The sequence below is a fragment of the Hydra vulgaris genome, chromosome 09 (genome assembly GCF_038396675.1).
Source record: "Hydra vulgaris chromosome 09, alternate assembly HydraT2T_AEP".
Taxonomy (NCBI): Eukaryota; Metazoa; Cnidaria; class Hydrozoa; order Anthoathecata; family Hydridae; genus Hydra; species Hydra vulgaris.
In genome coordinates, this window is record NC_088928.1 from 723183 (window position 1) to 738112 (window position 14930).

At 26.1% G+C, this 14930-nt stretch overlaps 1 protein-coding gene across 2 annotated transcripts in view; it reads right to left on the bottom strand.

The window, feature by feature from the left end:
* LOC124810993 (uncharacterized) overlaps window positions 1-14930 on the bottom strand; it is a 146788-nt gene that overhangs the window by 14633 nt on the left and 117225 nt on the right. The window contains exons 11-15 of one of the 2 annotated variants that reach the window (XM_065804440.1): window positions 14446-14481; window positions 9904-10392; window positions 7469-7957; window positions 3993-4028; window positions 1911-2399 (exon numbers count right to left, since the gene is read on the bottom strand). In XM_065804440.1, the coding sequence (XP_065660512.1) occupies window positions 1911-2399; window positions 3993-4028; window positions 7469-7957; window positions 9904-10392; window positions 14446-14481 (1539 nt within the window). The remainder of the gene's footprint in view (window positions 1-1910; window positions 2400-3992; window positions 4029-7468; window positions 7958-9903; window positions 10393-14445; window positions 14482-14930) is intronic. The other variant, XM_065804441.1, reaches the window with a different exon arrangement.

The window sequence follows — 14930 nt, forward strand, 5'->3', positions numbered from 1 at the left end:
TTTAAAGTACTTCAAAACATTCTTCAGCATTTTGGGGAACATGCTCGACCTTCTTTCTGTCCAGGTAATCCCAAATATGCTCAATTATATTCAAAACTAGACTCTGGGGAGGCCAGGTCATCAATTCCAGTACTCCTTCCTCTGCCATTTCATTTAAATAATTTTTTGCTACTCGGGAACAATATTTTGGGTCATTGTCTTGCTGCAGAATAAAATTATGACCTTTCTGGTCTCATTCTGGAAGATACAGCATGGTGCCTTGGGATATCCACATGACGTTCTCCAGTGAGTTGCCCCCCTATTTTGATCAAATCACCAACTCCAGATGAAGATAAACAGCCCCAAACTTGTAAAGAGCCTCCTCTGTATTTAATAGTAGGGTTAAAACACTTGGGCTGATAGGGCTTCTTCAATTCTTCTTCAAACATATTGGCATCCTTTCGTTCCAAAAATTTTGAATTTGGACTCATCGGTGCACAGAACCCGATTAAACATTTCCTGGGCCCAATCTTTGTGTTGTTTTGCATATTTAAGTCGTTTTTCTTTATTGTCATACCGTAATAATGGTTTTCGAATTGCAACACACCCTCTTAATTCCAATTTAAGTTGGTGCCGTCAAATAAAAGAAGAGCTGACATTTTTCCCAGTTGCTGTGTTAATGTCTTTTGCCAGCTCAGTTGATGCTTTTTTTGTATTTCTTAAAGATAGGGTTTTTAAATATTTATTGCCAACTTTTTTTAGCTTAGGAGGTCTACCACTTTTCTTTCTATCTTCAAGGGAGCCAGTTTCTCTGATTTCTGTAACACCCAAAACAGGATATTCTTCAAATATCTTGTTTTGGATGTAGTTGTTATGACACATCGCTTTAATAAATAAACAAAAAATAATCTAAATATATAAAATCTAAATAGGTTCAATTTAACAGTCAAAAATTTCAACAAAAACTGCTAAAATATTTATATTAATGTGAAATAAAAGTTTGCCAAAAAATCAACAAAAACCTCATCAAATTTATATTGGATTATCAGAATTTAAATGGAAAGTAAAAAACAGCAGTTTTTTTATTTAAAAATAAATAAAAACTTATCTTTTTTTTTTTTTTTAAATTTAGGTGCCCCAAGAAGACCTAACGATATTGTTACAGAGCACCACAGAAGTGCATTTAACCAGGAAGTTCACGCCTCCTTCCTTACCGTGATGCGAAAATATGTCCAGAGCTCATTTTGAATCTGGATCTTCTGCTTCTAAAGCAAGCACTCTAACCACTGCACAATCTCCTTCAAATGTTCCTAAAATTTGCGCATAACTATTCTAAAGTCTGCAAATCGCTAGTCCTCAAAACCGAATTTAATTTTTGAATTTCTCAATATCTTAGACACATTGTCAACTTTGTAACTTGTAATTTTAATGCACATCCTTACAAACTTAATTGTTAAAATTTCATTTTTACTTTCTTGATGAAACTTTTATTTTATAAAATATTTTACATCAAGGTATAAAATAAATAAATTTGAATATCTGATGATTTATATAATTGATAGATGTCAAATATGTAAGCATATTTTATAAAACCAGGGATCAATGTTTTTAAAAAACAGAGCAGTAATAAATTAATAATAAAAACACTTACCTAACTAGAGTTTCTACTGTCAGTTTATTTTTCAGCAGGATCATTAGGAAGCTTCCTAATGCTCATCAGCAGAATCATAAGGAAGCTTTCTGGTGATCCTACTAAAAGAGAAAAAAAAATTTACATACAAAACAACTTAAATTTAAATATAAAACTTTTTGGAATGTGACCAATAATTAAATATAGATAAAAGGAAGTTAATTTCATATATACAAAAAAAGCTGAAAAATTTTATTAAATTTTTCAGCTTTTTTTGTAAAACTTAAAAATAAAACCTTACCAGCTTTTCCATTCATTATAAAAAGGTCAGAAATTAAACCATCTTGAGCTTCATCCCAAGGATTAGAGGCATAGACTATTATGTTTTTAAAATCTTTAGCAGCAAAATTTTCCTTTTTATAAATATTGACTCCATTCATATAAACTGTGAACCAATATTTATCACCCACTATACTCTGACATATTTTGATATTATGCCATTGATGTAAACTTAGTGAAGTTGTTGTAAAGTAATTGCTATGGTTTCCATTAATTGCAGGGAAGATAACTAGCTTTCCAGAACCATCCTCGTTAAACCAAACACCAAGATTTCTATCACCATAAGCTTCATTTTCATTACTTAATGTTAAGTGTAGGACACTTTTCAAACTATTGGAGTAGTTTATTGGCTTTAAATTAAATGACAAGGTGTAGGCCTTCTTTAAAAGATGTAGTGTTCCAATACATGAACCTTGAGTTAGAAGAAATTCTTTCCTATCGTTAATGTAATCTAAAAGTTTATAGCTAATGTTATCTAAAAATTGCCGTTAATGTAATCTAAAAAAAATAATTTAAAACAAAACTGCTGTTACTGCTTTGCTATTTTAACTTAAATAATCTTAATTAAAAAACAAAAAAAATTTACGTAAAAAAAATGAAATCATTAATCCAAGTCATAGAAACAATGAACTGCAATGAACTGTAACTGTGGCCTTTACGCAATCATTAACTATCTTTTCCTAAAGCCTTTGACAAAGTCTGTCATGAAACATTAGTTTCATGACATTAGTCAAATTAAAGGTCTATGGTTTCAAAGGTAAACTACTGAGATGGCTAAATGCATTCCTATTGGACAGAAAACAAAGAGTTGACGAAACTACTCTGAGTGGATAAAAGTTTTGCCACAAGGATCTGTTCTTGGTCTTTACTATTTATAGTGCACATAAAAGACATATCAACTGCAAACAGATCTAAATGCTGTGGTTAAATGGGTTGATAATTAGAAAATGGAGGTTTATGCAAACAAATGCAAAGTATTGACAATAAAAAAATTGTCCAAAACAACAATCTATGATCACAAATTTAGCATACGAAATCAAGTTAATAGCAGGACATACTTATTGCCTACCAACTAAAAGTGAGATCTTGGAATTTTAATAACTAGCGATCTAAAAAGGTCAGTTCAATCAAAGCATGCAGCAGTTAAAGCTAGAGCAGCACTAGTTTCACTCAAGCCGACATTTAGATAATGGAACCATTCAATGTTTAAAACAATTTATACTATATTTGTGAGACCTCACCTTGAGTATAAAAAGCCTGCATGAGCTCTTACCAACAAAGTTGATAAAAAAAATTATTGAACAAGTACAAAGAAGAGTCACCAATATGCCATTCATTAAGGGGAAAAAAATATGAAATATGACTAATCCTACTCAATGTCCAATCAGTCAAAGCATGTAGCACACAGGTAGATGCAATTCAGTTTAAAGAAAACACTGGTTTTAATGCTACATCCCACTCACCAAACAAGTCCCAACCTGGTGATTGTCCTGGGCCAGCAGGTGCAGTTAGGAGATATAAAAATGACTAATCAATATGTTCACAAATAACTGTCGTCAAATAGAATATTTTTTCTTTAACAGATTTAGTTGATGTTTGGAACATACTTCCAGATACATTTAAAAACACCAAAACTAATAATTTGTTTAAAAACAGTTGTGATGCCTATGTGAAAAAAATATAAAACTTAATGTACAGTTCATCTGTCAGAGTTGATCATATTCATTTGGTCAGCTTCGCTTTATGCCACAGCTGTATCTTATCATTGTGATTATTTTATATATATATATATATATATACATATTATATATATATATATATATATATATATATATATATATATATATATATATATATATATATATATATATATATATATATATATATGTATATGTATATATATATATATATATATAAATATAAATATATATATATATATATATATATATATATATATATATATATATATATATATATATATATATATATATATATAGATATATATATATATAGATATATGTATATATATATACAAAAATAATACCTTTTGGAAGAATAATAACAGGTTGCACTCCATTACCTAAAAATTTAAAAAACAAAAATTAAAAAAAAAAATTAATCTATTTGAATTATTTTAACGATTAATCATAATATAAAAAGAATATAACTATTATTTAATTTATATTATATAAACTGTTATATTTATGTTATTTTATATTATATAGACTGTTGTATATATGTTAATTTATATTATACAAACTGTTATATATATATATTAATTTATATTATATAGACTGTTATATATATATATCTATATATATATATATATATATCTATATATATATATATATATATCTATATATATCTATATATATATATATCTATATATATATATATCTATATATATATATCTATATATATATATATATATATATATATATATATATATATATATATATATATATATATATATATATATATATATATATATATATATATATCTATATATCTATATATCTATATATCTATATATATATATATATATATATATATATATATATATATATATATATATATATATATATATATATATCTATATATATATATATATATATATCTATATATATCTATATATATATATATATATCTATATATATATATATCTATATATATATATATCTATATATATATCTATATATATATATATATATATATATATATATATATATATATATATATATATATATATATATATATATATATATATATATATATATATATATATATATCTAAAACTAATATATATCTAAAACTAAATATCTCATTCTTCTTCATCACCTGAATCCCACTATTATCGAACCTCTTACAACTACAGTAAAGCTGACTGGGATTCTTTCCGTGATTTTCTTCGTGATGGCCCTTGGGTAGAAATCTTTTGTCTTCCTGTCGACAAATATGCTTCTTACATAACTTCATGGATTCAGACTGGCATTGAATCTTTTGTTCCCACTCGATGATTCCAGGTCAAGCCTCTCTCTCCTCCATGGTTTTCCTCACACAGTGCTGCTGCGATTGCCAATCGAAACCGTTACTTCCGTATTTATCAGCAAAACAATTCTCCAGAAAACAGACGTCTGTTTATTACTGCTAGAAACAATTGTAAAAAGGTTTTGTCTAACGCCAAAACCCGCTAGTCTCAGGTCATGAAATCTCGCATCTCATCTCAAAAATTAGGCTCCCATGACTTCTCGAGAATCTTTAATAATATCAATAATAAGGGCAAATCTTTTATTCCACCTCTCTTGTATGGTTCAGACTTTGTCACCTCACCTAAAGACAAAGCTGAATTGTTTGCTAAAAACTTTTCATCAATATCATCTCTTGATTTGACTAGTTGCGTTCCACTTGATATAGCCAACAAACAGGTTGATCCATTGCTTGACATTCGTATTACTCCAGTTTCTGTATCTAAAGTGATTTTCTGCCTAGACTCTTCTACAGCTTGTGGCCCGGACAACATACCTGTTATTGTCTTGCAGAAGTGTTCTCCGGAGCTGTCTTCTATACTCTCAAACTATTCAACAAGTGCCTATCAGAGTCTTGTTTTCCAGCCTGCTGGAAAGCGGCATCTGTTATCCCTATCTTCAAAACTTCTGGAGAGCGATCTGATTCGTCTAACTACTGTTCCATTAGTCTTCTTCCTATCATAAGCAAGGTTTTTGAATCTTTAATTAACAAACACTTAATTTCTCATCTTGAATCTAACAACTTACTTTCTGACCATCAATATGGATTTCGATCTCCTCATTCTACAGCTGATTTGCTAACAGTAATAACTGATAGGTTTTATCGTGCATTAGATAGGTGATAGGTTTTATCGTGCATTAGATAGGTTAAGGCCATCGCTCTTGACATTTCAAAAGCTTTTGATAAACTTTGGCATGCTGGTCATCTCCATAAGCTTTCTTCTTATGGTGTATCTGGCAACATCAGTCAGAAAAACATGAAGATAGGAGAGAGTTCCAAAGGGTTGAAGTGTGGTGAAAAAAACTGGACAAATAAAAATTCTAGTGCATGCAAGGACAGATACAATAAAAGAATAAAGCTTTTCTGAATGAAGAGTCAAGTCAAGCAAGAATTAGTTTTGTTTGATGGAGCAAGATTCTTTGAGCAGCAACCATGATAATATTTGTAGAAAAGAGATGCAACCTTGCGGCATTTGGAGAGAGGCTTAATAAAGCCGCTCCAACTACGTTTACAAGGCATTTTTTGACCTTGTCAAGAAGAGATGTTCTCTTAAAGAAGTTGAAAAAAAAAGATTATGATTAGATATAGCAGCTGCACAAGTAGGTTAACCCAAGGAGTAGAATGAAGCTTGACTTGGAACTAACAAGAAGAAATAAAAGTTTTCATTCCTACCTGGATCAATGAGGTTATGTAAGAGGCACATCAGCAGAGAGAGAAAATACATCAGTCCAAGGACAATCACAAAGAAAATTAGAAAAAGAATCCTAATTAGCTTTAGAGAAGTACTATGTAGTGTAATGATAAGGTGAAGGAGAAGATGTACAAGATAAAAGATTTATAGAGATCATTGCTTGGTCAGAACCAACTTAATGAGAAAAAGAAGAAACTAAACACTAGCTATGGTCAAATACAAGAAACAAATTAAAGAGTGAAGTTAAGTGATTAAAGTTGTCTGAAAAATGAATCGCAAATTTAAAAACTGAGTAAAAGATTGAGAAATGCAATGGTTATGATCCCAAAAGTTTTAGGCTTTAATGCCAGCAGGATCAGTGGTCAGGGTCAAGGTCAGTTATGAGTTATAATGCCAGCAGGATCAGTGGTCAGGGTCAAGGTCAGTTATGAGTTATAATGCCAGCAGGGTCAGTGGTGTTAGAGCCAAAGCCATTTAGTGTGATGACCGTTGAAAATGTATTCCTTTCACATTCAACAAATTTAAATAACACTTTCGTTTACATGATTTATATCCCTTTCATACTCAAGAAGTTTACATAACATTTCATTTACATATACATATTTTAAAGAGTGTATTCACAGTGTGTTAGAGTAATAATTTAATTTTAAAGAGTATGTTTACAGTGTGTTAGAGAAATATTTTCAATAAAATACAGTCAATAAAAGCGCTTTTTACTGCATGTAAAACTTTATAAAACTTCTAACCATAAAAACTTTTAATCTTTAAAGTTGTTAATAATGTTGTTCTTCAAAAACGAGAAATTTAATGGGTACAACTAAAACTGTAATAATTTTTTTTCCTTGATACTATTAAATATAAGCAATAAACCATGACATAGAAACTCAATAGTCACCACAGATAATAAAAGTTGTATTCAAGAATTATAAAATATGAAAATTTAGTTTATCTGTATAAATATATGACATGCTTATATGAATATAACTATACATAAAAACTATATAAAAAATACATATTTAAATTTCATTTTTCTTTAAAAAAAATCATATTTATAAAATTTTTAGTTTAAGCAAAATAATTACTTGAAATTCCATTGACAATAAACAAGTTTCTTATTGAGCCATTTTGAACTTTAGACCATAGATTTGAAGCATAGACTTTAACATTATTAAAATTTTCTGGCTGTTTATTAATTTCAGAAAAAACAACTTCTCCATTTATTCTGATTGTGTATACATAATCAGATCCCTTTAAAATTTGAAAAACATCAATGTTCGACCATGCACTTAATGGAATTGGAGTTGTATCAAAATATCGATTAACAACACCATTAATTGCTGATGCAATATGAAGACCTCCTTTACCATCTTCATTAAACCACACAGCAGGCACTCTATCACCATAGTTACTTACATCAGAACCAATTGTGAAGTGAATAATACTATGATAACCATACACAAACTGATTAGGATAAACCTCAAATGATACTAGATACTCTTTATCAAGCTTTGGTATCTCAGCTATTATCTTTCCTTTGACTAACGGAATAACAGTATTACCAACAAGATATTCTACAAATAACCTTTTAAATATACTCATAACATTTTTAATGGTAAAAAAATATTAAATCTATAAATCATCAGAATACTTAAAGTAGCAAGATTAAATAGATGGTGTTTTTAATTAAAATTTTTAAAAAGCCGGAGTTGAAGAATTGAATAATAGTTGAAACTAAAAATTTATCTTTTGAATTTAAATTTTTAAAATTTTTAATTTGAATTATCTGAACTTAAAAAATGCTTGAGCTTTAAATTGAATTCTTTAAGAGACTTAAAGAGATACGAAAGTGCAGAGGCAAGTTGTGCTTTTATTAAAGATTAAATGATAAAAATCTTGAGTAATCCTTGATAAAAACTTTCTTTCTAAAATGAAGCAGTGTTAACACATAAATATGAGCATTTAGTTAAGTAATTACAAAACTCTTTTGAAAACATTCTTTTTATTCATTAAATTTTGTTTTGGTCTTGTTTTAGTTACCATTTATAAAAACAATGGTTTTAAGCACTTTGCATTTCTTATTGTTCAATAATAAGTGTTAAAAACTTATTTAATTAAAAAGTTCATATGTTTAGCTTTCTATTGATATATAGTTTGTTATGTTTTTAAAGAGATTTATTATTAGAATTTTAATTAGTTGACAATGTATGCCATCCAAACTTTATTCAAAAAAATGAGCAACTGCAGCGAAAAAAAAAAGATTTGTAAATCTTTTTGTCTGTTTTTTTTTAAATCAAGGATTACTCGACCTTTCTCAAGTAATAACTTTTTATAATTACACACAATATAGCTCTTGTTTTTTAATTACACAATATGGCTCTTATTATGCCATAGTAGTGTAATGGTAGAGTGCTCGCCTCATAAGTGAGAAGTTCTGAGTTTGATCCCCACCATGCCCCTGGTAGTACTGCGCTCAACTTGTTTCTCCATGCAGAGGCCTTGTTTGTCAAGGTTTGTGTTTTGGAGTTGAAGTTGAGAAAGGGCTGTAACCACAAAAAGTAGCCTCTTTGGCTGTAGTGGCCTTCTCGGTTTTGGGGAGGTTAATAATTAAAAAAAGTTGTTCAAGATTATGCAGAGAAATTATTAAATCTGTGAAAAGAGTGAAAAAGTTAAATAATTAAAAATAATTTTTTTAATAGAGTTTTTAAAAGGATATTAATCATTTAATAATAATAAATATAACACAAATATATTTTATAGCAATAGACAAGCTTAAAGTATCTGAAATATTTTATTCATATTTTTAATTCGAACTTTGCAAAATTTAGAAAATAAAATAACTAAACAAATTCTTTAGTAATCTAAAATGGGAAAAAAAAAAAAAAATTCTATAATTTGATGAAAAAAAGAATTTTTAGATTTCATATTGTAATTCCACAATGACACCATAGTTTATAAAACTTCTAATCATAAAAATTTATAATACTCTTTGGAACACGCTTGAATAAACTATCAAGTCTGTAGATTGTGGCGTATATTTTAAAGAGTTAAAGCAATTGGCCTAACATGGAGACGGCAAGCTTTGAATAAAACAAATAAGTTAGTTTTTCTTGTTATACGTTTATTTTTTTATTTTACTCAAAAAAATTCAGCCCAAACATTACTTATTATACCAAAAAGTATTTTCTCTTTGATATGAACACAGCTAGTCACGGCACTTTAGGATCCCTTTAAAGTTATTTCTTATGCTTTAAATTACTAAAAGTTATTCATAAAAAAAGTTATTCTTTAAGCTATATTATTATTATTTTGAATCTTGATATTTAAAACTGAGATAAGTAACAGAAAAATAATTGATGAAACAAGTATAACTTATGTTAACAAAAATAAAAACTTTTTTGTGTTTTTTCGTGTAGGTATATAATTGCTTACATATGAAAGATTGCAATGACTGTCGCAATGCTTACATATGCATAATAGCTTTCTATAAATGCATAAATAATAAAAATAAAAGTCTAACCAGGTTTTCCATTATTAACTAAAATTTCTGATATTAAACCATTTTGCACATCATCCCAAGGATTAGAAGCATACACTTTTATGTATTGGAAATCTCTAGCAAAAGTATTTTCCACTTTATGAATATTAAGTTTATTCATATTAACAGTGAACCAATACTTTCCTTTCTCCATACTTTGGCTTATTTTAATCTTGTGCCATTTACCCAAGGTAAGTGGAGTTGTTTGAACACAATAGCTATCATTATCATTAACATCAGAACAAATAACAAGTTTTCCAGAACCGTCTTCATGAAACCAAACACCAAGATTTACGCCACCATAAGTGTCACTGTTATTACCCAAGGTTAAGTGTAAAACACTTTTTAGGCCTTCAGAGTAGTTAGTGGGCTTTAAATTAAAGGACACAGTATACTCCTTGTTCAGCTTGTACAGTGTTCCAAGAAGTAAACCTTGAGTAAGGTTTATCTCTTTTTTATGATTAACAAAATCTAAAATAAAAAAACAAAAAAAAAAAAAAAAAAATATTGAAAATAAAACAAAATTAAAAATGATTTTAATTTGAAAATCATAGCCAAACTATGTTTATAAACAATTTAAAGATTTAAATTTTTTTTAAACTAAAAAATTTTAGTGTCTCTTTCCTCCAAAGCCCCCCCAAAGCCCCTCCTCCTCACCCCCCAACCTCCTTCTCTTTCTTTATCAGTAAAGCAGACAATGTTTAAAAAAAAAAATAAAAATCAAATAACAAAATAAACAAAACAATTTCTTAAAATACTAGACATTTATTTTTTAATTCATACCATAATAATGTGTAATTTCTAAAGTTGCAAATAAAATTTTTTTAACAGTAACAGTGGCAATTATAAAGACATCAACAAATCATCAACAGGGTAAGAGAAGCACTGGGTTTTATTCTATTTTACTTTATCTCATCATCGTGATATGTATATTATTAGTACATTTACAAATTCTTCAAATAAAATTATTTTTTGACAAAAAGATTTTTTAACAACAAGAACTTTTTGTTTTGAAACAACTTTAAAAACAAGATTATTTAACAACAAACAACTTTTATATAGGAATTGTTTATAAATGTTTTATTTAAGTGTAATCTTATAAAAGTTTAATGATATAAGTATATAAATATATATAAGTATATAATGAGTATGACTATATACAAAATTATTATAATTAAAAAAATAAATTAACTTAAACTTTCTGCAATCAATCTGTTAATTAAACAAAAATATAAATAGTAATAATAATAATAGTAATAATAATAATAATAATAATAATAATAACAATAATAATAATAATAATAATTACAACAACAACAACAATAATAACTATTTTTACTATTATTATTTATTTTTGCTGTTATTATTATTATTATTATTATTATTATTATTATTATTATTATTATTAATAATAATAATAATAATAATAATAATAATAACAAAAATACTTAAAATAATAATAGCAATAATAATAGTTATAAATATAATACAAAAGTAATAATAACAAATACAAACAATAATAAAAATAGCTGTATGGTTTCAGATAATAACGAATTATTGTAATAAATTAATTAAGCAAGAAGTTTATAATGAAGAATTAATGGATTATATTGATTAATTTGCACTTTTGCAACAAAAAGAGATGTTGATACTCCTAACCATAGTGTATGAATTCTCGTATATAATAAATAGACCTTAGAGTTGCAAATATCTAACGTCGCCAACTTCTTCACTCGTAAAAAACAGCTTATTTGCTCAAATTTTCCAAATATAACCTTTGCTTACAATGGTATACATAAGCCTGTTTGATTTTGTTTACAATACAACTCTCAATACTTTTCACTAGAGCGGCAATTACTGTAGAATTCTGCTGTATAATTTTTACTAATTTTGAACTGTTGACTAGTTTTAAATATGGAGAAATAATTAAATTCATTTAACTTTGTTGTTGATGCTAAACTTAAGCATCAAAAAGTTTTCAACAATTTATTTTGCACTGTTTTTTAAAAATATAATCCCACTAACTTTATAACTGATTCAAAATTGTACAAAAGCATAGGTCTGATGAAATCAATGGAAAGCAGTCTAATTCAAAGTTCAAAAATTAAAAATGCAAAAATTTAATATTATTTTAATACAATTTTTATATCATTTTTTTAATACAATACAATTTAAGTTTCAAAATTAAAACATTTAAGTTTCAAAATTAAAACATTAGCAACCACTTTTTTTTTAATTGTAAAAATTAATTGTAAAAGAATAAAAAAAAAGAGTTTGTAAAACATTTCTTGTGAATGTGAATTCGGAAAAGAATAAATTTTTTTAATGCACTAAATCAAAACATTAGCAATACAATTATTTTTTTGAATGTGAATTTCCAAAGCATCTTAATATTTACATCTGAATACTTCAAATGGAAAAATTACATTTATTTAGCAAAAAAAAAAAAAAAAAAAATTAAAACCTAAGTTTTAATAATTTATTGTTAAAAGCAAACTGACAATAAGTGCTATGAATCACAGCAATTCAGAACTTTGATCAATAATATGGAAAAAAAATGCAAATAATAACATTATACTTGACTATAACAACATTTTCAAAATTAAAAAAGCTCCTCCCAAGCATTACAGCAAATTGCTGAATAAAAGAAAAATAATGAAAAACTGACGTAACAAAGTCTTATTGTAAGGGAAATAAATACTGATACTGGTCATCTGTCTCCAAGACACAATGCTTCAAAAAGGATGTCAAAAAATGAAAAAAGAAACTGTTTCCCAGAACATTATAATCTTGGTTACCAAGGCTACCAAGATTGATCCAAAATAAGCTTAAACTCTTTTTAAATTAAATTGAGATTTTAACTTTTAAACTTATTTTAAATTTTAATTTTAAATTTATTATTTAAATTAAATTTAAATTTTATTATTTAAATTGTATTTAAATTTTAATTTTAAATTTATTTTAAACTTACTTTAAATTTTATTTTAAATTTAAACTCATTTTAAATTTAATAGAGAAGGTAAAACTAGGATACTTAAATATGTTTCAAAACTGTATGTCCTTGTAATAACTTTTTTTCATTTAGAAATAAACTCAGTTCTAAATATAAATATTTTTTTTTGTCTTAAAAGTGCAAAAACACCACTAATAAATAATTATTTTGCTATTTTTTTGATTATTACCATATTGAAGTGGAAATAAGTTTAACCACCCTTTACATTAGGATTTGTTTTATAAAGGTTAAAGATAATAGTAAATAAGTTAAGATTTTTTTTTCCTCCATTTTTTTGCAGTATAAAAATATAAATACAACAAATATTTCCAATATACAGATGGCCGGGGCAAGAAGAAGACACAATTTGTCTTATCGCCAAGCCCCGAATTTAAAGTTTAAATTTATATATATATATATTTATATTTATAGCCCCGATTTAAAGTTATAGAGTTTTTTAAGATTATTCATGCTTTAAATTTATAAAATCTTATTTTGTTATAGTGTTCATAATCTGAATTAAAAAAAAATGGTAAAAAAGTAGTAAGAACATTATTTTTTTTGACAAAATAGTTTCAAAAATTAAATTCTTAAACATTCTTAAGTATGCTTTAAAATAAACATCTGTTTAACAGATGTTTATTTTAAAGCATAATGTTTATAAACAATCTGTTTATAAGAAATATTTTATATACAGCTGTTTAATCACTATTTAATGAAAACTTAAATTTAATTTTATTTAAACAAAATAATTATACAGAAATAACAATATTTAATAAGTCTCCAGTTAAATATGATAAAATCTTTCAAAATCTTTCATTTAAAATAAAATCTTTCATTTAAATCAAAATTCAGAAGATTAACTGGACTTACTCAAACTGGACTATTTGAAACCATTTGTTGCTATAGCTGAATATTTTTTAAAGTGAGTCAGTGCTTTAAAATAACTCTTAAAATTTAGTCACCAATAATAATTGTTATAAATAATTAAAAAATAAATGTTTGCTAATTTAATTTAGGCCTTGTAATGCAAGGCTTTATAAATCTTATTTTTTAATTCAAGCATTAGAACCTTACTAAAACAAAGTTTCAAAACAAAATCTTCAAAACTTTGTTTCAAATCAAAAATACAGATTTATGATATCAGTAAAGATATCCTTAGATTAAAAAAAAAAAAGTTGGACATTTTTAAAATTAACTGATTAAGAGTAAAAAATTAGTTTAATAAAAATGTGCTCAGATTTTTTCTCTATGTTTTCCCAACAACAGCAATGTTCATCAGCAATGTTCATCAAGAATAGTGTGCTCAGATTATTTTAAAATTTGTGCTATGGAATGATAGGAGGTGTAGGAAGTTTTCACATTTTTTTAACTGCCATTTAATTTTAATACTTTTAACAACGATTATAAAACAACAACTATTTAAAAAAATCCTTCTATAAGTAGGTATTTTAAAAAGGTATATATCTATTTAAAAAAAAATGCAAGATGATCTAACATAAATAAAAATATCATAAAGAACAAATTAATACCTGTAGGAAGTATTATAATAGGCTGCATTTCAATAGCTGTAAAAAAAAAGAAAAGAAAAAAAAATCAATACAAAAAATTTAAAAACATTTTTTACAAAGTTGAGAAAATGATTACTTTATATCTAAATTAATTTTTACTTTATCTAAATTAATTTTTTTTTTTGTTGAGATTCACTCCCAACTAGGCTGCAAGCAACCAATACTAAGATGCAACTTACTAGAAAACAAAGAACAGAGTTAAACTTTTTTGAAAAATATATATTTGCTTTTATTTTAATACATATTATTAATAAAATATAATAATAAATAAAAAAATATATATATTTTTCAAAAAACTTTGTGACTTAAGTCTTAAGTCACAAAGTAAATGTTTTGAGAAAATCTACTTTGATCAGCCATTTTAAATCCTTGTTTTAAAGTGTTATATCTCTGATCAAACTAAATTTTCTCAAAACATTAATTTTGTGACTTGAGTACTTTTTCCA